Consider the following 24001-nt stretch of genomic DNA (forward strand, 5'->3'; position numbering starts at 1 on the left):
GCTTTGGGACTGGGATGCCCGAAGCACAAAGCCGTTATATTTCAGCTATTGGCATCGAGACTTTAGGTGGGAAATATTTATTTGCGATAGCATTTGGGTTCTGAAAGAATTGTGTAAAATGTATGCTGTTATCAACGTAAAAAAAGGAGCAGGAACAGTGGGGTATAGGGTACTGGTCTTATCATTACCAATGATTTAGACATTTCGTGACCTATTAATGGAACCCTTCAAAAAGATCAATGTGTCAATCGAAAATATGTGTCTGTATCTGTCTGGAATCTGGCTTATCGCAGGATTCATTGTAAAACAGGTCAGAAAACTAATTCAGGAATAGATGTTGAGTATGACTTTCTGATAGCACAGAGTCCTATAAACACAGATCTATGGGGGTCATGGAGGCTCGCGGACGTCTCTTCCGGTGTAACGAGGGAGGACAGCGATTTTCACCTCAAACACAAACAAATAAACTGCACATTATGAACTCGCCGGAATGCAATAATTAATATTTTCAAGAGTCATGAACTTATGTCTCAGTAATAACCTTAATATTGTGAAATCAGCTCATGTCAGATCCCTTACCTTTTCTTATAGATGTAAAATGATAAAAAATATGTGAAACAAGACTTAAATAAGATAAAAGATAATAGATAAGATATATTTTGATTTTATGTTCTTATCCTACTTAGCAAAAAGTATGAATGAAAAAATAAATAAACAGTGAAAGAGGCGTTTTCTGAACACAATGCAGAATGTATCATTTTAGTCGAGGCTGTTTAGTCATTTCTACATACAAACACTGATTAAATATGATTTCTGCAGTGCAGATTAAATTACATTAAAATAAAAAATGAAGTAAAGTGGATGTAAATGATGAATGACGAAGAGTGGAACAGCAACTACTTATAAATGTAGAAATGTCTTAACTTTGTCTTGAATGCTTTACGTTCAACTGAGGCTTGTGTGAACAGTAGGAGCTTTCATGACACTGATGTTTAAAACACAATGGCTTGATTATCTGTCTTCGCCATATGTATGGGTCTCTGTTATTCTCAGACTCTTGGCCCAAGGTGTTCAAACACTCCCACTTCAATCAAGGAACTCGTCAAACGAATCCTTTGGATGAGTCCCACACAAATAAGTACACACCTGTGAGAGACAACAGGGAGGGGTCACAATCTACCTCCAAAGTGAATCTCTATTTTCTAAGAGGAGGGACAAATAAGAGAAGGAATGTACACCATATGCATATCAATCTCAGACTGACAGAGCGAGGAGAAAGACACTGATGACAGTCACTTAGAAACACCGGGATACAGGACTGACTACATAATTACAACATCAATGACAGCTAATAAATGCAAGTAGGCTAAAGCAGAAAGTTAAATACTTAACGTTCTTTGATCAACAACAGTCTGCGATGGCATTTCTACAGCAGTTTGCACTCCTTCTAGCATTATTAATCGTTTTGAGTAGTTCATGTGCTGGAGTAGGCCTTAACTATTCTTCAAAGTCATCAGTCACTACTAATACTACTACCTCTACCAACGATTCCACCGATGGACATGCAGCTTCGACAATCACTACATTACCTATTGTCATCTGGAAATGGCATCATGTGGAAACGCCATACCTGGTGGCCCTCTGGATATTGACCTGTTGGCTCTGTAAATTGGGTAAGTTCCAGCACCGAACTGATCTTTTTTATCTACAAGGTTAGTTTAATACAAATAGAAAAGGAAAATAAAAATCTACTGTAAGCATTTTTGTGACTCTGAAGCAATTTTCGGTTTTTGGGAATGCTGCACTGTACCCTCAAACGGTACAGTAAAAACCTTTGACTCATAGTAAGTTGTCATAACTATATACATAAAAAAACAGTAATCTAATTTGGACATTTTGAGTAATTTTATTGTAAAATCTTGTTGACTTACAGTTTTATGGAATTATGGAATATGGAGTTATGCTGTGAAAAAAGAATTACATTCCCAGAATTTCCAGCATGGCACTTGACATTTGATGGCTTATCATTGAAATAACGGTTTCCTCTTATTTATTGGTTATTGCATTATTTTAGTGTCGTTTTTGTTACCATGATGGTGTTTTTCCTTTGCATGTATAAAACAGTGTGCACCTTCTATATATTAGTATATATTTACCTCGGTGGTGGAAGAGCTACTTTTGACGAATCCATCATCTTGCTTTTTATTACCACCTGTGTTCTTTTCGGTAGATTGGTATATTAAAAATACAATGTAACGTGCAATTTTTTTACAGTGTGGTTAAGTTAAAGTTTGGTACCTTTTCATGATTCAAATGTTCGATAAAGGGTGAGGTTATTTTGTTAAAGAACATTGAGGTATTTGAGGTACAGCATTCTTTGCCAGTAATTTTTCCACCCCGTTTGACAGTCTGAATCATGGTGTTACCTGTTCACCAATTGAGTTTGTAATGCAGAAAAATTAGAAGGTAAAATGTACACCCACTGAATGGCCCTGAATAGCACTAAATGGGCACATTTTACAGCTTATTATCAAATGGGAATCAAACAGGTTATATAATACCCTCAGCATCGGATTACAGACAAACTCTCAAGTTCTTTTTTGTACTTTAAAAAAGGCCAAATAATGTGCTGCAAAACAAAATCACATTCATTTTCCGCCAGATGAATGCACGACAGCATTGCACAATGAATAAAGCAGGGCAGCTTTCTTTAGCGACACTTCCTTTTTATAAAAATTAGACATATTTGGATGGTGGACTTCAAACCAAACAGTTACTCAGTAGTCTAAGAAATCAGTTTCATAATGGAGTAGTATTTATGCCTGCCACCTAAAGGCTTCATGAAGATACTACAGTCTAAATCTCATATTTAGATTAATGCTTTTTACTACAGTGATTGTCTTAAACGTGCAGTATGCAGCTTCACCTAAGAGCCACTGAGTGTGCAGTTTTATGCTGAATGCTGTAGGATCAGGTTTGAAAGAAGGTGTAGATGGCATTAATTGCAAATCTTTAATAATCTTGTGGAAACATAACTGTAAAATTGGGCAGAGATTTTGCCTTTGGTAGTGGCATAAAAAGACAGCAAGTGACCAGTGCTGTTGAAGATTTAACAGGAGACAGAGTGGACAAGAAATTAGCAAAGAATACAAAGAGCACAGCGTTATGAAGGTTGAGTTAAAGGTGATCAGTCAATGTTTTATACACAGAAAGGAGAGGAAACGTTTTTTTTTTTTTTGCCACAATATGTATAAAAAGTGCTTAATACTTTCAGCAAATACAGAAAAGATACCAACAAAAATAAAAACAAAAACAGATTTCACTCTGAAATTACTAGTATATTTGACAAATAATGACAAAGAAATGTCAAATAAGGCAATTCAATTAAACACAACTTTTCATGTAAAACAAGTAACATTTTCTTGTAAAATGTACTTTGAATAGGTAAATTTTACAGTGAAATAGACATATTTAGACATCTGTAATTCTGCATTTGAAAGTCAAGTAAAATAAACGGGTTTATCTCATTTGTCATGCCTCAATGACAAACAGCAGGAGGATCTTTTTTTTTGTTTCACAAATTAAATTGCTAAATTTATTGCCAAAAGGTCAATGACATGCTTTAAATGTAACAAACAAACAATATAATGACATCTAAAGCCACTTTTTTTTTTACAATGTTTTTTAAAATAATTTAATTGTTTTCCTTTTTTTTTCTTTTTTTTTTTTTGCAGAATACAGTTAATAATGTGAATGTTGTGTAATTAATTAGATTTAAATGTTTCATAAATTGACCTGCAGTTTTATGTCCAAATTCTGTGAGTGCAAAGATCCCATGTTCATAAACTCTGTTAACTGCCTCCTGGTGAGAAGCAAATGAGGTATATAATTTAGTTCCAGGACATGATCTGTAACACTTCACCGGCAGTCATGGACAAAGCTGGAGAGATCTACTCTCTAAGAAATTACAGTGCTGAAACAACACCTTACTGCTAGTTAATAATGTACTACATTAAATAATTAATGGAGTGCACTCTCGGGGCTGGGTTGCGGCACGAATTGGGATTCCAGGGTAAAACCTGTGCCAAATCGGTTGTGCGGATCACTCCACTGTGGCATTATAAAACAAACAAACAAATGAGTGTTCTGTCTGGTCTGTTCTGTCCCGTTCATCACATAATTTCATGTGACAAAAAAACCTAAAAATATAACAATAGCTAGCTTTTACTTATTAAAATCAATATTTAGTTAACAAATGCATATAAATCTGACAGAAACTGAAAAAGATAATAATTGTGTCTCTTTGTGAAAGTCTCTCCGAGCATTGCAACAGGCATCAAAAAGGCGGCATAAAGAAATTCAGGACTTGATGTATCACAAACTCTCAAATGTTGACCGAGGTATGCGGCAAAGGGATTGAGAAACAACTACAGCAAGTACATCAATTACTTAACATTTCCATAAAAGATGCATGCCACTATTTTAGTGTTCTCAGCTGTTAAATCATTTTAGGACATGGACATCCCCAGAAGCTGTAACTTTCCTGACTGTTTTTGACAATGGATGTAGTTATAGAAATATATAGAAAAGAGGGGCCAACAAGGTGCAGAACAGTTTACTAGTTTAGGCCGGCTATGTGAGTTAAGTATAACATCTTTTATTGCCCAACTCCACAGCTGGCAAGATTTAAACTATTTAACTACACCAAACTCAAAAGTAAATGCATAATCCACATAAAATGTGAATAGTGTAGTCTGTAATTGTTGGTTGGCTGAACAATTGAAGCCTTACAATGTGACACGTTTGAATAGACCATGACGAAATAACACGGATCAAAGTGAAATAATCCTGGTGCATGCTATCATTTACATGCCACAGAGACATTGTAAAGTTCAGTAATTATGGGCATTCAAATCTATAATCTCATTGAGAAGAAGCATGACGGACCTCGTCTGGCAGTGGCAAAGCTTTTAAATACAGTAGGTAAGGACTCATTTCTCTAACTTAGAAATGAGAGCAAATGAAGAATAAATGAAGTGTTCTGACATTTTTCACTTCAAACATTTTTAACATACTATCTCAAACTGTGCTCCGATTTGTCAAAAAGTTTGATCAGATCAAACATTTCTCATCATACTTCCAAAACCAATTGAATAAGGTACAGGTGAAGTGACATTCTGTTTCAAACAATCCAATAAGATTGACAAACTGGTTCACAAAATAAAAAATATGTGAAGCCTCACTATATTAACTAACTTACCTTAAACAATGAGCAGGATGAGCTGTCAATCTACCTCTAACTTCCTTTCCTGCAGAAGGTGAAACGCCAATCTGTGGGACAGCTTCATTTTTAGCCACAGAATCACATGGAACACAATGTTCCTGCAAAGTAAATAGTTTCAGTTGTTCATTGTCTGTTTCACGAAGTGAACTTAATATTGTTTAAAGAGCGTTTCTTCAGCGACCGGCAGTTTTAAATCTGGGAACTTTTAGACTTTTCAGTATCTCACTGGTTGTTCTAACAGTGCCTCGCAACACATTTTGTTACTTTTTTGAAAGTCATGAACATTTCCACATTCCTCATTTATGATACAGTGAAAAATGATGTGTTGAGTATGACATGCTGTGGCACAAATGGCATTTTTAACATGCTTGGATTAAATACTGACTGATTTGTATTGGTAAGGTTAATTGTAATAATTCTATCTAGCAATGTATACAAAAACTGGTTACAATGTAATATAAAGCTATGCAATATAAACACTACCGTTTAAAAGGTTTGGGGTCAGTAAGATGCATTTTTTCTTTCTTCCACTATTTTTATTTATTTTTTTTAAAGAAATTCATACTTTTATTCAGAAAGGACACATTCAGTTGATCAAAAGTTATTTCTGAAAAACACTGTGAAACTGAAACCTGAAGTAATGGCTGCAAAAAAAAAATCATCTTTTCAGTCTGTTTTTTTGTCTCTTTTCTCTCTTTCTAGTTGCTCAACTGAACCACAGTTTCACCACTGTGATCCCAGAGAGTGGTCTGCTCATTATGATGGGCTTTATTTTGGGAGGAATCGTCTGGGGGGCAGACAAGGCGCAGACTTTCAAACTGATCCCCGTCAACTTCTTCTACTACTTGCTTCCCCAGATCGTCTTAGATGCAAGTTACTGCATGCCAAACAAACTATTCTTCAGCAACCTGGGAGCCATTCTCGTCCATGCTGTTATCGGAACATGCTGGAATGCTGGCACAGTTGGCGTTGCAATGTGGGGCTGCTATGAAGGGGGTGCAATGGGTAAATCTGGGTTCACCCATTTACAAACTTTTATAAGAAAAACAAATGTTTAGTATATCAAATCATCATATTTTAATGATTTCTGAAGGATCATGTGACACTGAAGAAATTTGCTTACTCACAATAGTGTTATTTTTTTAATTCTGATCAAATTACTGAATAAATGCCGCATTTTGGCGAGCTTAGTTGAATTTTGGTCAGATAACAAAACAGACACTTTCACTAACCCTCAAGGGAACTTGAACATCGGGCTTCTGCAGTTCCTGTTGTATGGTGCACTGTTGTCTGCCGTGGACCCTGTGGCAGTGATTGCCGTGTTTGAGGAAGTGCATGTGAATGAAGTGCTTTACATCCTGGTGTTCGGAGAATCACTGCTCAACGATGGCGTCACAGTGGTGAGTCTCAGTTATCATTTTTTGTATAATCACAGCATGTGCATATAAAATGTTTTTGACTGTCAGAGTCCACTTAAAGGCCTTTACGCTCATCTAATGTTATGTACTGTATATCTCTTGCGTTTTGCCTGTCACAGGTGCTCTATAATGTGTTTGATGCATTTGTGTCTCTGGGAGGCCCGAAGATCAACGCCGAAGAGATTATCAAAGGAATAGGTATGGACACAGATCTTCAATGAAAATTGAAGCAACTAGCTGAAATACAAAAAAGTTCATTTTTGTTTCTATTTAAATGTATTTTTTTATTTTACGTATAATTTCAGACTTTTTAATGGTTCTAGTTTTAGTCAACAGAAATAACCCCAGTAACACACTTCTTTGGCTCTCCTAGTTTCGTTCTTTGTTGTGTCATTTGGAGGCTCGTTTCTTGGTGTTGTGTTTGCCATTCTGATATCAATGCTGACCAGGATCACTTATAAAGTCCAGATCATCGAAGCCGGCTTCATCATTGTGCTTGGCTACCTGTCTTACCTGACAGCTGAGATGCTCTCACTCTCTGCGATACTTTCGTAAGATCTTCTTCAAGCACTGCGTTCCTGATAAATGAAGACAAATAAATACTGTACATTTCTAAATGATTAAATTAATCATTCTTACAGAAAAGAGTTTACAATAATCATTGATTTGTGGTTTTGTGTCTGACAGGATCACGTTCTGCGGTGTCTGCTGTCAGAAATACATTACCGCCAACATGGATGAGAAATCTGTCTTAACGTTACGTTACGTTCTAAAGGTGATGGCCAACGGCTCAGAGACCATGATCTTCGTCTTCCTGGGAGTTTCAGCTATTGATGTAGACATCTGGGTTTGGAACACTGGCTTCATCCTCCTCACAATCCTCTTCATTGTTGTATTCAGGATCATGGGTGAGTTAAAAGTCATGAATTCCTTATGAACTCTGCATTAAACTATTAGTATGTTCATAAAAATTGATGTCAACTGTGGATTTTTTTAAATATATATATATGCAGGTGTTTTCTTCCTCAACTGGTTGTTGAATCAGACTCGATTAATTCCTATTGACCTGACTGACCAGTTGGTAATGGGCTATGGTGGCCTGCGAGGAGCAGTGGCGTACGGACTCGCGGCCTCTTTAGATGAGAAAAAAATACCAGAGAAGAATCTGATGCTTGGTACCACGCTCATTGTGGTGTATTTCACTGTTATTCTTCAGGTGGGACTCTTGTACCACTCATTCTCACCATAACTACTGCATAAAAAGATGCATTTATTTCCAAAACATGACAGTCACTTGAATTCATAAAACCTGTTATCATAAAATTATATAAGTGGGCATTTTGTCATGTTTCCAGTTGTCCTCATCTGACAACGATTATGGTTTAACTTTAAGTCAATGTCTGTGTTCTTTTTGTAGGGGATCACCATGAAACCACTGGTCCAGTGGTTGAAGGTTAAGAAAGCAACTCATTCGGATCTGACTCTAAATGGAAAAATGAACAACAGGGTAAGCAGCACTACTGACAAAGTGTATCCATCAAGTCTATTGCATCTTAATATGATAGAAATGCTTAAATGTGACCCTGGGTCACAAAACGTCATAAGTAGCATGGGTATATTTGTAGCAATAGCCAACAAAACATTGTATGTGTAACCCCTCTCTCCCGGGTCCTCATCACCACACCTCATTCTTGTTCTGAATGGGTCTTGAACCTGCGTCTGCAGCAAGAGAGGCGGACACACTAACAAAAAAAGACTGTAGCCACTAGCGTCAATCACTCGTGCATTTCTTGGAATCAGGGGAGTTAGGTTTACCTGCACAGCACCTACTCGCTGGCCTCCATCACACTCATTCAGACATATGTCTATCTATCGATGGTTTATTATCCGTCCACCGCTCCATCTCCTCATTCTGAGGACTGACTACACTTATACGCTATACGGGGAGAGTACTCAGGGTTCAGGCCATTCCCGAGTTCAGTGCCATTTCCCAGAGAACACACCAAATACACATTACTATCCTCAAACTTATTATATGTAAGTGTGAATTCTTGAATTATAGATTCAGTTGAATGAAAGAGTGAATTAGTTTTTTATGCTGAAATCACTTAGAATGGTTCAAATTCAAACTCATAGCTGGTGACGTTGATGATTCAGACCAGTTCAACAGATTCTGATTCAAATGAGCCATTCACTGTCGAATCGGACTTTGCATGTCCTGAATTTGATTCTCAACAGTAAAATAACATAAATCAACGTAATAATTGAAGATACACACCTATAAGCTAAAATGTTGTCAAGAAATATGTCACGCTGTTGCGTGTCACCACGCAACCACTCAACTTATAAAACAATTAACACATTTTTGAAATCTACATAATTTAAAAAATACTGATCCACCTCCACAAAGTTTCTAGTAGTTTCTACACTGAAAATATCTATGGGCAGTTTCATGAATAGCATTTTTAACATCAAGACATTAATTAGCCTACAGTGAGAGTGATACTGTGTATATCTATTTCATTAGGTTTTTGAACACATACTGACAGCAATGGAAGACATCTGTGGCCGAATGGGAGATAACTGGTGGACCAGACAGTAAGCATTTCACTTCAGAAAAATAAGTGTATAAAATTGTTTGAGAACTTCTAATCATTGTCTCTTTCTTAGTTGGAAATATTTTGAAGACAAGTATATCTGCTGGCTTCTAATGAAGAAAGATGCCAGAGAGCAACAAGACCCAATCTTTGGTGCCTTCCACAAACTAAATCTGGAGGATGCCAAACAATATGTAACTGAGGTGAGAGCAAAACTACTGATTCAACATAGTATTGTATCATCAGTTTCTATTTCCAGTTTTCGGTGCTATTCTAATGATGTAGCCCACATAACACCTCATAATATTTCACCTTTATTTAAACAACTACCTTACGTAGTAAATGATCTGAACAATTAATGTGCTTATTTTTTCTCCACATTTAGGGTGAAAGCAAAGGTGCTCTTGCTTTCATTCGTAATTATGACAATGCCTCTATAGACTTCAAGAAGAAGCTTGCTTTAGAGTATGCAGACATCATGGGTGACATGTCAGAATATGATTTTGACATTGACAATGTTCCAGTGACCTCTGTCATGTAAGTATTTTGTCAGATGAGTTTCATTTTCAAAACTGAAAGCAGTTGGCAATGCAAATATAAATGTTTAATGAGCTTTTATGAGAAAATTGATCAAATATTTAGATGGCTAAATGTGTTGTGTTAAACAAATGTTGATTGCAATTATTTGGTAGGAAAAACCCGATTCCCTCTGTATCCCTGGATATCCATGAGCTAGACAGGAGGAGCATGCATGATGACCTGAGTGCTCATCATGTACTGGATCATCACCTGTACAAGAGCAGAAGAGATGTAAGAACTGTCCTCAAACCATTTTTTTTTTTTAATGGAATATTGTTTCCTTATTAATAATTGCATGTCTTATCACAATACGTGTGTCCAGTGGAAAAGCTCATTTGAATCCCATTCCATCCAAATGAGTCAATTTCTCCTGTTTTTGACCAGAACCATGCCGCTTACAGCCGCAGTAACTATAAAACCTCAGAGAATCCAGATGAAACGCAGGAGATCTTCCAAAGAACCATGAGAAGCCGCCTTGACTCCTTTAAATCAGCTAAGATGGGTGTCCACCCTTCCAAAAAACTCTCCAAACGTCCCAAGAAGGATTCAACATATAAGGTATTAGACCTTCATGTGCTGCTGTCCAGCTTTCGTTTCTTTTGAAACAGATTTTAATGTTGTTTGCAGTCAAATAAATAAATAAATTATTGATTGAATAAATGAGGAGAAAAAAGGTTTGGATATATTTATATTTAAATATATGAATTCAAATTGTAAAAAAAAAATATATATATATATATATATATATATATATATATATATATATATATATATATATATATATATATATATATATATATATATATATATAAGTTGTCTAAGGCTTGTATTTCTAATGTGTATTTTTAGCCTAATGGAAAGCCAGCAGACCCACACAGAACCCATCCATTTGGAGATGAAGGTATATTTTTATGTTTGATATTACTTACATAAGTTCTGGAATTATAATTATGTTAGCCTGAATACATATGAAAGTTATTTTGCTTTGCCCAATCAGATTTTGAGTTTACTGCAGACAGCACCTCTAGCAGTGAATTTGCTGGTCACTTCCCCATGAGAAACACAAACGCGCCTGATGGTAAGAATCATTTTTCGGAGCTACATATTGAATTGCTGTAACATATTAACATCTTACTGTACATTGTACATTTCCGGGGGTTCTTAGAAGCCGTCATCATTGAGTAAACTTCTATGGTGATGAATGGAAACAAATTTAATTTGACATTCCCATTTGTTCCAATAGCAAAATAAAAATGATAGTTTCCATGGTGTCTCATTTCAGTCTCATAATTACTCTAATTACTGCAGCTGGTGTCGATAATCCAGCGTTCATACCTGAGATGGACATGCCTCCACCCATGCTGAACCCACCCTGGCAAACAGAGCCAGCAAACAACACGGCTGTGGCACCTTCCCAGAGAGCTCAGGGTCGACTGCCCTGGACGCCCACCAACCTGAGACGTCTAGCACCGCTGAGATTGAGCGCCCGCTCCACAGACACCTTCGCGATGGCTGATGCTTCAGTTGACGACGAGGCACCTGAGGAAAAGCCTGGAACAAATCATACTAGATTGTAATCTGATATTGTTCCAGCATTAATTTGCCAAACAAGCGATTAAGTTAATGCTCTAAAACTCCACAGATCTAGGAATTATCGTAGTATTCATCATATATCTTTAAAAATTGATATACACATGCAGCAGTTACTTGAAGACATGCTGGTGTGGTTTTCTTCTCTGATATGTTTTACCTAATTACATATATACATATATGAAAAACCTAAAGGGGGAAGAAAATTCATACGGATTTAGAAGAGACATTATCATTGAAGTACTTATGTTTGTGGTTATGGAATGTTCTTAAGGGTTTCTTTATACAAATCCATATTGATTTGGAAGTTGTTATGGCACTTTATCACACTGACAACATGCTAGAGAATATAGAAAACATTGAGCTCAAAAGACAACATCATTATATAAATACATTATTCATTCTTTCATTATACTCTTAAGCTTAGATAATCTTTACGAACTGAGTGGCAAGTGAGAACTAAGAAGCAATTGTCAACTGGTTCAGGCATATCATGTTTTGTTTTTTTTTCACCTTGGACATGTTGGTCTATATACATTTTTAAACTCAGCATGTTGTGTATGATTATTTATTATTGCATGGTCAATTCTGTGGGTGCTTCTTTGTAGTATCACAATATCTTTTTTCTGCATTTCTGTAATCTTACAATGATTTATTTTTGAGTTTTACTCAAAGCTATTCATGTTTTATTAGTCATATGAAGACCATTGAAATGTAAGTCATTAAAATAATATTTAATAGTAACTTATTAATGTATAAATGTTATGCTTTATGAGAACTGGTGAAATCTGTAACTTTAAATCAGGTAATAGTGTCTGATAAAATGCATTTGAACTCTAAGATTGAGTAATATATATATTTAATTTGTTACAAATGAGCAAATAAAACATTTACAAAGAGCACAAGAAATATTAATGATTGGTCCTTTGAATTTTAAGATGATTTGAATTATATAAATATTATATTTATCTTTTATGAATACATTCTGGCATGACTGATATCAAGATATTCACTACAGTGAAGGTAAAAATGTTTAAGTAAGCATGTTGTGTAAATCATTACGCAGAAAAAAAAAAAAACATTTAAACAAAGACACAAAACACCCATAAACCCTTAAAACAGAACAATTTCCCATAAACCCCAGACTTATTGAAACACAACACAGCATGCCATAAAGCAACACATAACCTATAAGCAACATAACTACAGTATTTACTCAGTTAACGGCAACTATAAACGTGGAAAGTTATTACATTTCTACAGATTAAATTTTTTTGAACAATGATACTTTGGGTTTAGGGTGGGGTTTGAAATACTAGCAGTTCACTCTCAATGGAAGGTTGTGTCATTTTACCTTCAGCCATTCCATTTATTTTTCATTTCAGTATTAAAGCCAGCACACACCCTCTTTTTTTTACTCTAGTATAACTCAAATGTGTGGACACTTTATTTTTTTAACTGGTCTTTACTAAAGCCATCGGAACTCAGCAAAATAGGAAGGCTTAAAGGATTAGTTCACCCGAGAATCTTCTACTTACCCTTGAAGCATCCTAGGTGTATGTGGCATTCCTCTATCAGAATAATCTTATCGAATTTATATTTAAAATGGTCCTCAGTCTTCCAAGCCTTTCAATGGGTAAGTGGGTGTTTGTTGTCAACTGTTCAGAATATGTGAAATAAAGCATGCACATCTGTAATTGAATGTCCCTCACAAGGCTCCGTGGAGCGAATAAAGGCCCTATAGCGAATCCATGCAAATTTCAAATGTAATAAACACTTTTTTTTCTCACTTCTTCTGACTGTGGGGAACCAGAAGACGTGCAGGCGGCGTCGCGCATGCCTCTGGGATACAGTATGTAGGAGCAAAGGAAACAAAGTTTCTTACTTTAGCAGGGTTTCTTTACTTTAGTCTCCTCTTAGCTTATTTCTAAATCCTCTGAAGTTTTTCTTTACAAATCCTTGTTTTGTGCTTCTGATTGGTGACCGGCGTTTTGTTTTAATAATAATAATAATAATACATTTTATTTATAATGCGCCTTTCACATGCTCAAAGCGCTACAACATACATACAAAATAGTCAAACAATCAAACAAACATTGCAGTAAAAAATAAGTATCAAAAATACACAATTTATAAATTAAAAGCTTGAGTAAAAAGATGTTTCTTAAGAAGTCTATTTAAACAATCCACAGAAGCAGCATCCCTGATAGATGCAGGTAATGTATTCCATAACTTAGGCGCATTACAGGAAAAGGGCCTTACCCCAATAGTTTTTAATTTACAACGAGGCTGACACAGAAAGAGAGAGAACAAGCAGAGTGGAGAGATCGAGTAGGAATGGATGGAGTAACCAAATCACAGATGTAATCTGGAAAATTAGAAGTTAGCTGGGCATCGAAAATAACCCCCAAATTACGAACCTGGCCAGAAGGGGAAAATTGGGCGTTGTCTACTGAGAATCTAAAATCCTTACATTTACTGACATTCAAAGGAGTGCCAATCAATAAAACTTTAGTTTTGGAGCAGTTAAGTTTAATAAAAGTTGAGTTTCATCCACCCTTTAATTTCCATCAAAAACAGTCAGACAGGTTTGAAGAGGAAAAATTAAGATCAGCCTGAGAGCTGAAATAAATTTGGGTGTCGTCTGCATAGCAGTGATAGCTCAGGCAATATTTCTTAATTATCTGCCCGAGAGGCAACATATAAATACTAAATAAAGTAGGACCCAAGACTGACCCCTGAGGGACACCCTGACACAGAGAAACAGTCTGAGATATGTTTGAACCCAGGTAGACAAATTGTGAACAACCTGAGAGGTAAGATTCAAACCAGTTTAACACCGTTCCAGACAGACCAGTCCACTTATGCTATCTGTCCAATAATATACTATGACATATGGTATCAAATGCAGCAGTAAGGTCTAACATGACCAAAATGCCACAAGCCCCAGAGTCAGCTATAATGAGGAGTTCATTCAGAAACCTGACCAAAGCAGTCTATGTACTGTGTCCAGATCTAAACCCAGACTGAAATCTTTCTAATAGACTATACGTAAGGAGATGAGTATGGAGTTGCCCAACAACCACACGTTCAAGAACTCTTGCCAGGAAAGGTAAGTTATAGGTAAGTTAGTTGTTTTGTTCTCTCTCCGCACTTGTCACTAACCACACAGCGCTGATGAACTACATCCTCCACCTGCACGTCTTCCAGTTCCCCACAGTCAGCAGAAGTGAGAATTATTTTTTTATTCCGTTTGAAATCTGGATATTTATCTCACAAAAATGCATTGATTCGCTACAGGGGGCCTTTATTCACCCCCTGATGCCGTGTGACGGGACATTTTTATCACAGATGTGTGCACTTTATTTCACATCTTCTGAACAGTTGACAGCAAACACCCGCTTAACCCATATGAAAGGCTTGGAGGAGCACGGACAATTTTTTTTATATAACTTCGATTGGATTATTCTGAAAGAGGAAAGTCACATACACCTAGGATGCTTCGAGGGTGAGTAGAAGATGGACAAATTTTCATTCTTGGGTGAACTAACCCTTTAACATCCTAACAAAACCATCCTTTTTGAAAATTGATTTTAATTAATACAAATTAAAGCCATAGTTCAACCAAATATGACCAGTCTGTCATCACTTACTTACTCTCATGTTGATTAAAAACAAGTTTGACTTTGTTTCTTCTGTGTGACACAAAAGGAGATGTTTAGCAGAACGTCCAAGCTGCTCTTTTCCATATAAAACTGGATGGTGACAAATCATTGAGAAAGTCATACATGTTTAGAATGACACGAGTGTGAATAAACAATGACAGATTTTTGTATGAACAAAATGTAAAATTTTACTAAATAAAGATATTGTTTTTTGGAAATTTGCCAACCAAATTACTGAGCCATACTTTAAAATAAAATGCACCCAACAACTCTCACCTTCCAGTAATGTTACAGGTCTACATGTTTTATACAACAAGCAATATACAATGAACATGGTGTAGTGTCTGGACAGAATACTTGTACCAAAACCTGTCTGAAAAGTCTTCAAAGTAACATTGCAGCAGCACAGCCTGTTAAATTTGGCTGAACACTAACCAGTGTGATGTACAAGGGAAATTTTAAACGGAAGCAGAACAAGCAATCATAATAAATGAGATAAAGTAACAACAGTCCAGTGACGTAGATCTCAGTCCCCTTTCTGTGTAACCAATTAAAGGCTGACTAGAAGTTTCAGCACTGCTCTAATTACACTCTTATACTCCCCTGATTGAACCACTGCTCTCACCTGAACCACAAACACTGATGGAATGACAGCCAAGTCACTTGGAGAGGGATCAATATGAAAATGACTACAGATGTAAAGGAAAAGTAAAAGGGGAATCTGAAAATACTTTGTCTTACCAAGCACTTCAGGACAAGCAAGCAGAACAAAGCACACTGGGAACCTCTAATGGACTATTGTGTGCTTCTGTGAAGGACAGCTAGTATCCTACACACAGTCTGGAGACAAGAATGATACTATAAGTGTATCTTTACCACTCATCTATTGCAATGGCAAGCTCTATTTATTTCTGCTTGCTGAGGACAGTTTTCCTGGTGTGTTTTTTTAACCCTTTAATCCAAGGACTAAGTGGGGATGTAAACTTGGTCAATGATCGTCGTCATCAACTGGGAAATAATCTCACTGGACTTCCAATCGTCACGTTTGATTGGCATCATGTTCAGACTCCATACCTGGTGATAATTTGGGTATTTGTGGCTGGATTGGCAAAACTGTTAGGTGTGTAGCTTGAACTATGAAGTAAAAGGAATTAAGTTTGTTTAATATATCTAAAGCTGCGATCTAATACAGTTTAAGACATCAGTTTAAGACATCCTCATGGATGAATTAAATAAAACTGAAGCTGATGTAATTTTTTAATGAGAGGTTGAATTTCAGTTCTGAGAAGGAAGATGATCTCTTCATGATTACCTTGTACTAAGAAGCAACTCTGTAACATGACAACTGCGGATACTGAGAACAATAGTGGTCCTGAAGAAGTGCAGCAATTCACAAGAAACATTGTTTTTATATATATACATATATGTACTTGAATGTACTTGATGTTAAATATGGATGCTTCTGGAAGAAAGAGAAAGCATAGTAAAATAGCATGGGATTTTATTAAGAAAATTATTATATTAAGGAAAAGGATCATAAGTCATTAATTATTTTTATTTATTAATTAACAGCTTTCAGGTTTTATCCAGTATGATAATCATAAATTAATCCTGTTTTATATTTAGTTACTGATTATATTTGGCCATTAAAAAAATAAAATAATAGAAATTGCACTATAATTCTGGTGCATATCATCACCAGTAAATGTAAATGTAAATGTATAACTGTTTGTCATTTTAAATTTCATAACTATTTTGCGGAATTTTTGGAGCATTGCTTATGACAGTTACGTCTTGCAAAATATAATATTTAAAGCTAACAAAACATAGTTTTGACAACAAAAAAATGCATGGATAAACTGATAAGACCATCTTCATTAAATACCAATCTAATGGAGCGCCAATTCTAAAACAGTCATTATTATATATTTAATATGCATCTTATTCACATAATTGGCTACAAAAACAGTCATCCGTTTTCTCTCTCTCTCTGTCTCTCTATCCAGTGATTGAACTTAACCATCATGTCATCAATGTGATCCCAGAGAGTGGTCTGCTCATTATGATGGGCTTTATTTTGGGAGGAATCGTCTGGGGAGCAGACAAGGCGCAGACATTTAAACTGTTTCCTCCCACTTTCTTCTTCTACTTGTTGCCCCAGATCATCTTGGATGCAAGTTACTTTATGCCCAACAAGCTATTTTTTAGCAACCTGGGTTCCATTCTCATTTACGCCATCTTTGGAACGTGCTGGAACGCAGCTACAGTGGGCCTCTCGCTCTGGGGCTGCTATGAGGCTGGAGTGATGGGTACATTTATTTATAATACAGAACTTTATTTATAAAGAATGCAGAGGATGCTGAATTAATTTGAAAACTTCTCCAACCATCAGGTAACTTGGACATCGGTCTCCTGCAGTTTCTATTGTTTGGCAGTTTAATCGCCGCGGTGGATCCGGTTGCCGTGATTGCCGTGTTTGAAGAAGTACATGTGAATGAGGTGCTCTTTATCCTGGTGTTTGGAGAGTCGCTGCTCAACGATGGCGTCACAGTAGTCCGTCTCAATTTCTTCAAATGCTCTAAATGCCATTGTGCTCAGTTAGTATATCAATGTGCTTATGTAATGCTCTTTTTGTCTCTTTTGTAGGTGCTTTACAATGTATTTGATGCTTTTGTCGCTCTTGGAGGCCCAAGGATTGACGCAGTAGAGATTTCTAAGGGCATATGTATGAATACTCAACCCTACCACCCATACATAAGGATGAACCTAACAATATACATTTATTTAATTACTACATTAATTTATTTCACTTTCCACCTCTTACAGTTTCATTTGTTGTGGTGGCATTTGGAGGCTCATTTCTTGGCATTGTGTTTGCCATCCTACTGTCCCTGCTGACCAGGTGCACCAAACACATTCAGATCATCGAAGCCGGCTTCATCTTTGTGGTGGGCTACCTGGCTTACCTGACAGCAGACATGCTCTCACTCTCTGCAATACTTTCGTAAGAGTCTCTAGAACAATATGTGACCATGGACCACAAAAACAGTAATAAGGGTCGATTTTTTTTAAATTGAGATGTATACATCATATCAAAGCTGAATAAATAAACTTTCCTTTGATGTATGGTTTGTCAGGATAGGACAATATTTGGCCGATTTACAACTATTTGAATATCTGGAATCTGAGGATAAGAAAAAAAAATTATATTGAGAAAATCATCTTTAAAGTTTTCAAAGTGAAATTCTTAGCAATGCATATTACTGATCAAAAATTCAGTGGAAAGTTACCAAATATATTGATGGAACATGATCTTTACTTAATATCCTAATGATTTTTGGCATAATTATGAATGCATTGTTGGCTATTGCTACAAATATGTGGTACTTAGGACTGGTTTTGTGATCCAGAGTCACATATAAAGAATGCACAGTAATACAACCAGTACTGCAGGTATTTAGGCTCAATGCACAATGTTTCTAAGCAATTTATTCAGCTCATGGAGAAGAATGCCTTTCTGTGTCACAGAGTCACCTTCTGTGGTATATGCTGTCAGACATATGTGAACGCCAACATGGATGAGAAATCAGTCACTACGGTTCGTCATGCCATGAAGGTGCTTGCAAACGGCTCAGAAACCATGATCTTCGTATTCTTGGGTGTTACAGCCATTGATACAGAGATCTGGGTTTGGAACACAGGTTTCATCCTCCTCACCCTCCTCTTCGTCTTTATATACAGGATCATAGGTGAGTGCAGTTGTGGCCTATAAAAACTTTTTGTAAACACATTTTATTAAATATAATTAAATTGATTATCCTATTTTGTCCACAACATTCAATTATACTTTTTATAATTACAAAAATCTGTTTATATGTATTTTTCAAGTCACAATAAAAAATTAATTACACAGATGAAACAGACACAAATTAGACCATTGTGGCTGTATTCAGTCAATACATTCAAACATGCACTGTAACAGGAAATTGCCATAGCACACTAGAAGCTCTTACCCAAACCAGTTTTGCACACCTTTTTTGAATGGTAAATTTTGCAGTACAAATCATTTTAGTCCCTAATAACACTGCTGCATGCTAGGTGGGCCTAATGGGTTTTGCTAATATATTCATTCTCAATCAAATGAATCATAAACTTATAATAAAATATTCATAATAATTTGAGTTTTCAAAGAAGCCAAAATCAAAAGTTTTTGAGATCTATACTCATTGTAACATTCGTTGGTCGTGCTTGACAGTCAAGATTAACTGATCCACTCATTACAAAAAAGAAAAAAAGAACAGTGTTTATTAATTTTTTTGTTTTAATAGAAAAAGTTCACAAATATTATTTAAAATAATTGTACTTGAGATGTAAAAAAGAATAAAACATTTAAAATATCCCATACATTTCAAAGACGTATCTTTCAATGCGTTTCAAGATGTCTCTTGGATGTGTTTTTTATGATATGTTTATATTTGCAGGTGTTTTCTTGCTCACCTGGATGTTGAACAAGTTCAGATTGGTCCCCATCGAGTTCATTGACCAGGTTGTAATGAGCTACGGTGGCCTGCGGGGGGCAGTGGCGTATGGACTAGCAGCCATGTTAGACCAAGACAAGATCCCAGAGAAGAATCTGATACTTAGTACCACACTCATTGTGGTGTATTTCACTGTCATTCTTCAGGTTAAACCCCTATCACAATTATGAGACTCTAAATGCTTGGATTATTTTGTACATCCTACCTAACTAGTAGTGGTTATGTCTATGTGGTTTCTTTTTAGGGAATAACAATGAAGCCATTGGTTCAGTGGCTCAAGGTCAAAAGAGCAGCTCATTCGGACTTGAAACTTATTGAGAAAGTAAACAATAGGGTAACTACTTTACAGTATATGAATTTCACATTTACATAATGTATATAAGCATTGCATATTAAATATATAGCCTATATATCAATTTATGTGTCAATTTGAATAGTTATAGAAAAAGTTATGGTGTCTTTATAGGCATTTGACCACATACTAGCAGCAGTGGAGGACATTTGTGGACGTATAGGAGATAACTGGTGGACCCGAGGGTACGTTTTCCTGAGTTCTGTGGATATACTTAAATATATATATATATATATATATATATATATATATATATATATATATATATATATATATATCTTCTTTGATCTCTCTCCCAGTTGGAACAGGTTTGAGGAAAATTATATCAGCTGGTTATTGATGAAACCTAAGGCCAGAAAAAACAGAGACTACCTATTTAGTATCTTCCACAAACTCAATCTGGAGGACGCTGTTAACTACGTCAGTGAGGTAAGAGCATAGATTGGTGTTAAATATTGCAAAATATTGTCATTTGTCTGGTTATCTCAAACTGCATGTGTTTCGTGTAACAACTACGTTTGCAATAGTTCTTTCATGACAACTCTCGGAGGGATTGGCATGGTAAAGTACATGACAATGTTAGTTAATGTATTTGTTTTTGGCGGGATAGATCTGCTACGCTGCTCATATACTGAGACTTGATACTGCCAATACATCCACAACATGCTGCTGTGAGCATATAAGAAATACTGCTGCTGCACATAACATAGCCTACCTACATGATCATACCATAGCAGATCTATACAGGTGGAGCTGGGGAAGGAGGAGGGTTTTCTGAAGTGTGCTGCAACTGTTACCACAAGCATTAGCCAAGTATTTGAATGCTGAGCAATGAGCTCATTGGCTAAAAATTCAGGAAAGAACCAATCAGCTGTGACATGTGATAATGATGTCATATTGAGTTAGATCTATCAGACTGTGCCATCTAGAGTTTCATGCCAGAACGTAGTATTTTCACATACAGTCATAGTGAATATAGTGATTGCAATGCAATCCATGTGCTTCTTGTGTACTTGTGTAGCTCATGAGAAATGTATGTAACCTCTTTCTTTCTTCATGTAGGGTGAACGTCAAGGATCTCTGGCCTTCATTCGTAGTGATGAAGCAGCCAATGTAGATTTCAAAAAACAATTTGGTTCAGAATTTACAGATGTGAGGCCTGATATAATGGTTGATATGTCAAATTATGAGCTTGGAATCGAAACATTTTCAGTAACCTCCATTATGTAAGTGAACTGACTGTTTAAATCACATTTAAACACAATTGCGTAATTAATTAATCAGTTATAATCAATCGTAAAACAGTGAAGTGTTGAAAGAGAGGAATAATCACTGTCTTGACAAATATTTACATACAAGACTAAGAATCTTTGCTGGGGTAACAAAGCCAAAAGTGCTCAAATTTGACACAAATTCCTTAATGCAAATTGTGGCAATAATTGAAATTATTTTGTCTTTTGTAAATTAGAAAAGACACCATTCCCTCTGTATCCCTGGACATACATGGGCAAGACAGGAAAAATGCAATGGATGACATCAATGCCCATCATCTTCTACAGCAGCATCTGTACAGCAGCAGAAAGAATGTATGAATTGCTCTTCTCATACAGACACGTTTACAGTTTGCATCTCATTTGACCCATAATATTCTCTCTTTCCGAGCAGCATCGTCACAAATACAGTCGCAGTCACTTCGGCATCAACCAGAGTGAGAACGAGGTGCAGGAGATCTTCCAGAGGACCATGAGGAGCCGCCTCGAGTCCTTCAAAACAGCTAAGATGGGTGTCAGCCCTGCCAAAAAAATTACAAAGCACCACAAGAAAGAGCTTACACACAAGGTAAGAAACTTTCATGATGTCTCTTTCCCCTGGATTGCTCAATTATAGTATTGCGTCTCTCAATTTATACATATTTTCAGATGGCTTATGGACACCCAGACGGCACAGGCCATCTATATGGAGATGAAGGTAACAATATTTTGTATTAGCCATTTATTAGTATTTATGACACTGAGCAGCTAGCTAAAAAAATATAATTAATTTGAAATAAACAAAACAAAATAAATATTATAATCAATTTAATAATAGTGTAATAAATAAATAGACTTGTATAAGAAAATAGATAAATGATAGATAAATAGATATTAATAAAAAATGTTTATTTTAAAATAATTATAATATATATTACATTTTAAAATAAATCTAAAATAATATATATATATTACATTTGTTTAATAAAAATGGGAAAAAATAATTATATATATTATATATGCACTGAAATATAAAAACTATATAATGAAATAATAATCATACATTATAATTTTAAATCACAATAAATTATATCTATACATTTATAATGTATTTGTAAAACAAATGTAATTGGTTTTTCAAGTATTTGCTTTTAAACATAATGGATAAAAAATTTACATACAAAGTTGTAGTTAAAAAAATAATAAACATAAACCTCCTCAACATGATTTCCTTTTGAGTAAAGGATCCGGATAGCATTTTCCACTATTTATTTATTGAAGTTTTCTGCTCTAATTATCATTATCTGACAAACAGTGTCAGGGAATAACTGGTTAAATGTAATGGCATTATGTAATTTAATTACAAAATAAATGTAACTGTAATCTGTTCGAGTTACTTAGAAAAAAAAGCGTCATTAAATTACAGTAACTTATGAAAATGTTAGCGATTGCAAAGGGGGTTACATCAGAATATGTTCTGCAAAAATCTTGGATGTTTTTAATGTGCACAATGCCTCCTGCCATTTAAACGTCATTTAGTAAAGTAATGCTATTCTAATGCTTTTTATTGGTTCTCTTATTTGAATTTGCAGCACACCATGTCTGCCAATTACATCAATCTTTTGATTTGATTTTGAAAATCTGACAGTAATGGGTGTTGAGTACTTTTGTACGTTTGTTTATACTTTTGTAAGGTTAACACTACCTAGTTTAAATGTTTGAAAATGATCAACAGTTGAAAACATTTGTTAGAAATATAAACATTTTTAAACAGGGTAACTTGTAATCTGTAGCCTATAACATTTCCAAAGTAAACTTCATAAAGCATGAGTTTGTGTTTTTAGTTGATAGTGCTGTGGCGAGTGAGACTGGTGCTATCCATGGTACTTTCTTGAGAGACACGTATACAGTGGGAGGTAAGAAAAGAGTCTGAACAGATGTTGTTTTGTACATAAAATCTATAGCCCTACAATATGTTTTGCATAAGTACCATATTTGCATAAGTAAGAAGTTGTATGTTTGTCTATGTTTCTTTCATGTCTCATTGAAACTGGCATAGAGAATCCAGTAGTTTTCCCAGATATGGACAGTTCCACTCACAACAGCCTTCCCTGGCTAATGGAGACTGATGCTGTCGCACCTTCCCAGAGGGCCCAGTGGCGTCTGCCCTGGACACCCAACAGACTGAGGCGTCTTGCACCCATGAGGATCAGCACCTACTCCACAGACTCCTTCCTGATGGCTGATCTGGAGGAACATGAGGAAAAACCCCAAACAGACCATGAATAAATTTACACACAACTGTCAGAAAAAAAACAATCTGACATTACTGTTACTGACCATGTGTTTTTATGACTACAGATGATCTTTGACTAGATACTTCAGGACAATAAAGCGGCATGCCACAAAGCACAATCACAGGCATGGAAGCATGCATCTACAGATTTCAGTCCAAACCTCCAAAAAAAAAAAAAAAAAAAAAACACAGCTGAAGGATTGTCCACTATGAAACAGCATGGACCAAAATATCATGGATGTTCCCATGGAATCCATTCAGGGCTACATATTCATGCACTATTGAGTGCATATACAGCAGTAGAAAAAGAAAACTAATGCTTTCCAAGTGACCCTTCTTCTTTCCAAATTTTATGATTTTTAACATGTAAACACCTTTTAAAATTGTTGGGCAAAAAGAGTTTCCTACATGTGCTGACAAATTTCCAATTGC

At 35.8% G+C, this 24001-nt stretch overlaps 2 protein-coding genes across 2 annotated transcripts; both read left to right on the forward strand.

Annotated features, from left to right (window-relative positions):
* Positions 1–1286: 1286 nt before the first annotated feature.
* slc9a3.2 (solute carrier family 9 member A3, tandem duplicate 2) lies at positions 1287–12360 on the forward strand. Its single transcript, XM_052583591.1, has 16 exons — positions 1287–1673; positions 5987–6289; positions 6524–6684; positions 6822–6900; positions 7076–7253; positions 7390–7610; positions 7716–7918; positions 8120–8209; positions 9230–9300; positions 9373–9502; positions 9685–9836; positions 9992–10109; positions 10263–10436; positions 10728–10779; positions 10876–10956; positions 11187–12360. Exons 1-16 carry the CDS (start codon positions 1418–1420, stop codon positions 11453–11455), a joined length of 2538 nt encoding a protein of 845 aa, XP_052439551.1. The 5' UTR covers positions 1287–1417; the 3' UTR covers positions 11456–12360.
* A 3664-nt stretch (positions 12361–16024) lies between these two features.
* Positions 16025–23638, forward strand: slc9a3.1 (solute carrier family 9 member A3, tandem duplicate 1). Its single transcript, XM_052583832.1, is given in 17 exon segments — positions 16025–16253; positions 17140–17442; positions 17526–17686; positions 17780–17858; positions 17960–18137; positions 18662–18882; positions 19615–19817; positions 19916–20005; positions 20138–20208; positions 20323–20452; positions 21086–21249; positions 21492–21609; positions 21689–21862; positions 21943–21991; positions 23118–23189; positions 23324–23576; positions 23635–23638. Coding segments are annotated over 17 exon segments (2499 nt in total).
* Positions 23639–24001: the final 363 nt, after the last annotated feature.

This window comes from Carassius gibelio, chromosome B19 (assembly GCF_023724105.1).
Source record: "Carassius gibelio isolate Cgi1373 ecotype wild population from Czech Republic chromosome B19, carGib1.2-hapl.c, whole genome shotgun sequence".
NCBI classification, from domain to species: domain Eukaryota; kingdom Metazoa; phylum Chordata; class Actinopteri; order Cypriniformes; family Cyprinidae; genus Carassius; species Carassius gibelio.

Coding starts and splice junctions, on each gene's coding strand:
- slc9a3.2 (XM_052583591.1), top strand. CDS start 1,418: ATGGCATTTCTACAGCAGTTTGCACTCCTTCTAGCATTATTAATCGTT. Junction 9,503..9,684: donor CCAAACAATATGTAACTGAG/GTGAGAGCAAAA, acceptor CTCCACATTTAG/GGTGAAAGCAAAGGTGCTCT. Junction 10,780..10,875: donor CCATCCATTTGGAGATGAAG/GTATATTTTTAT, acceptor TTGCCCAATCAG/ATTTTGAGTTTACTGCAGAC.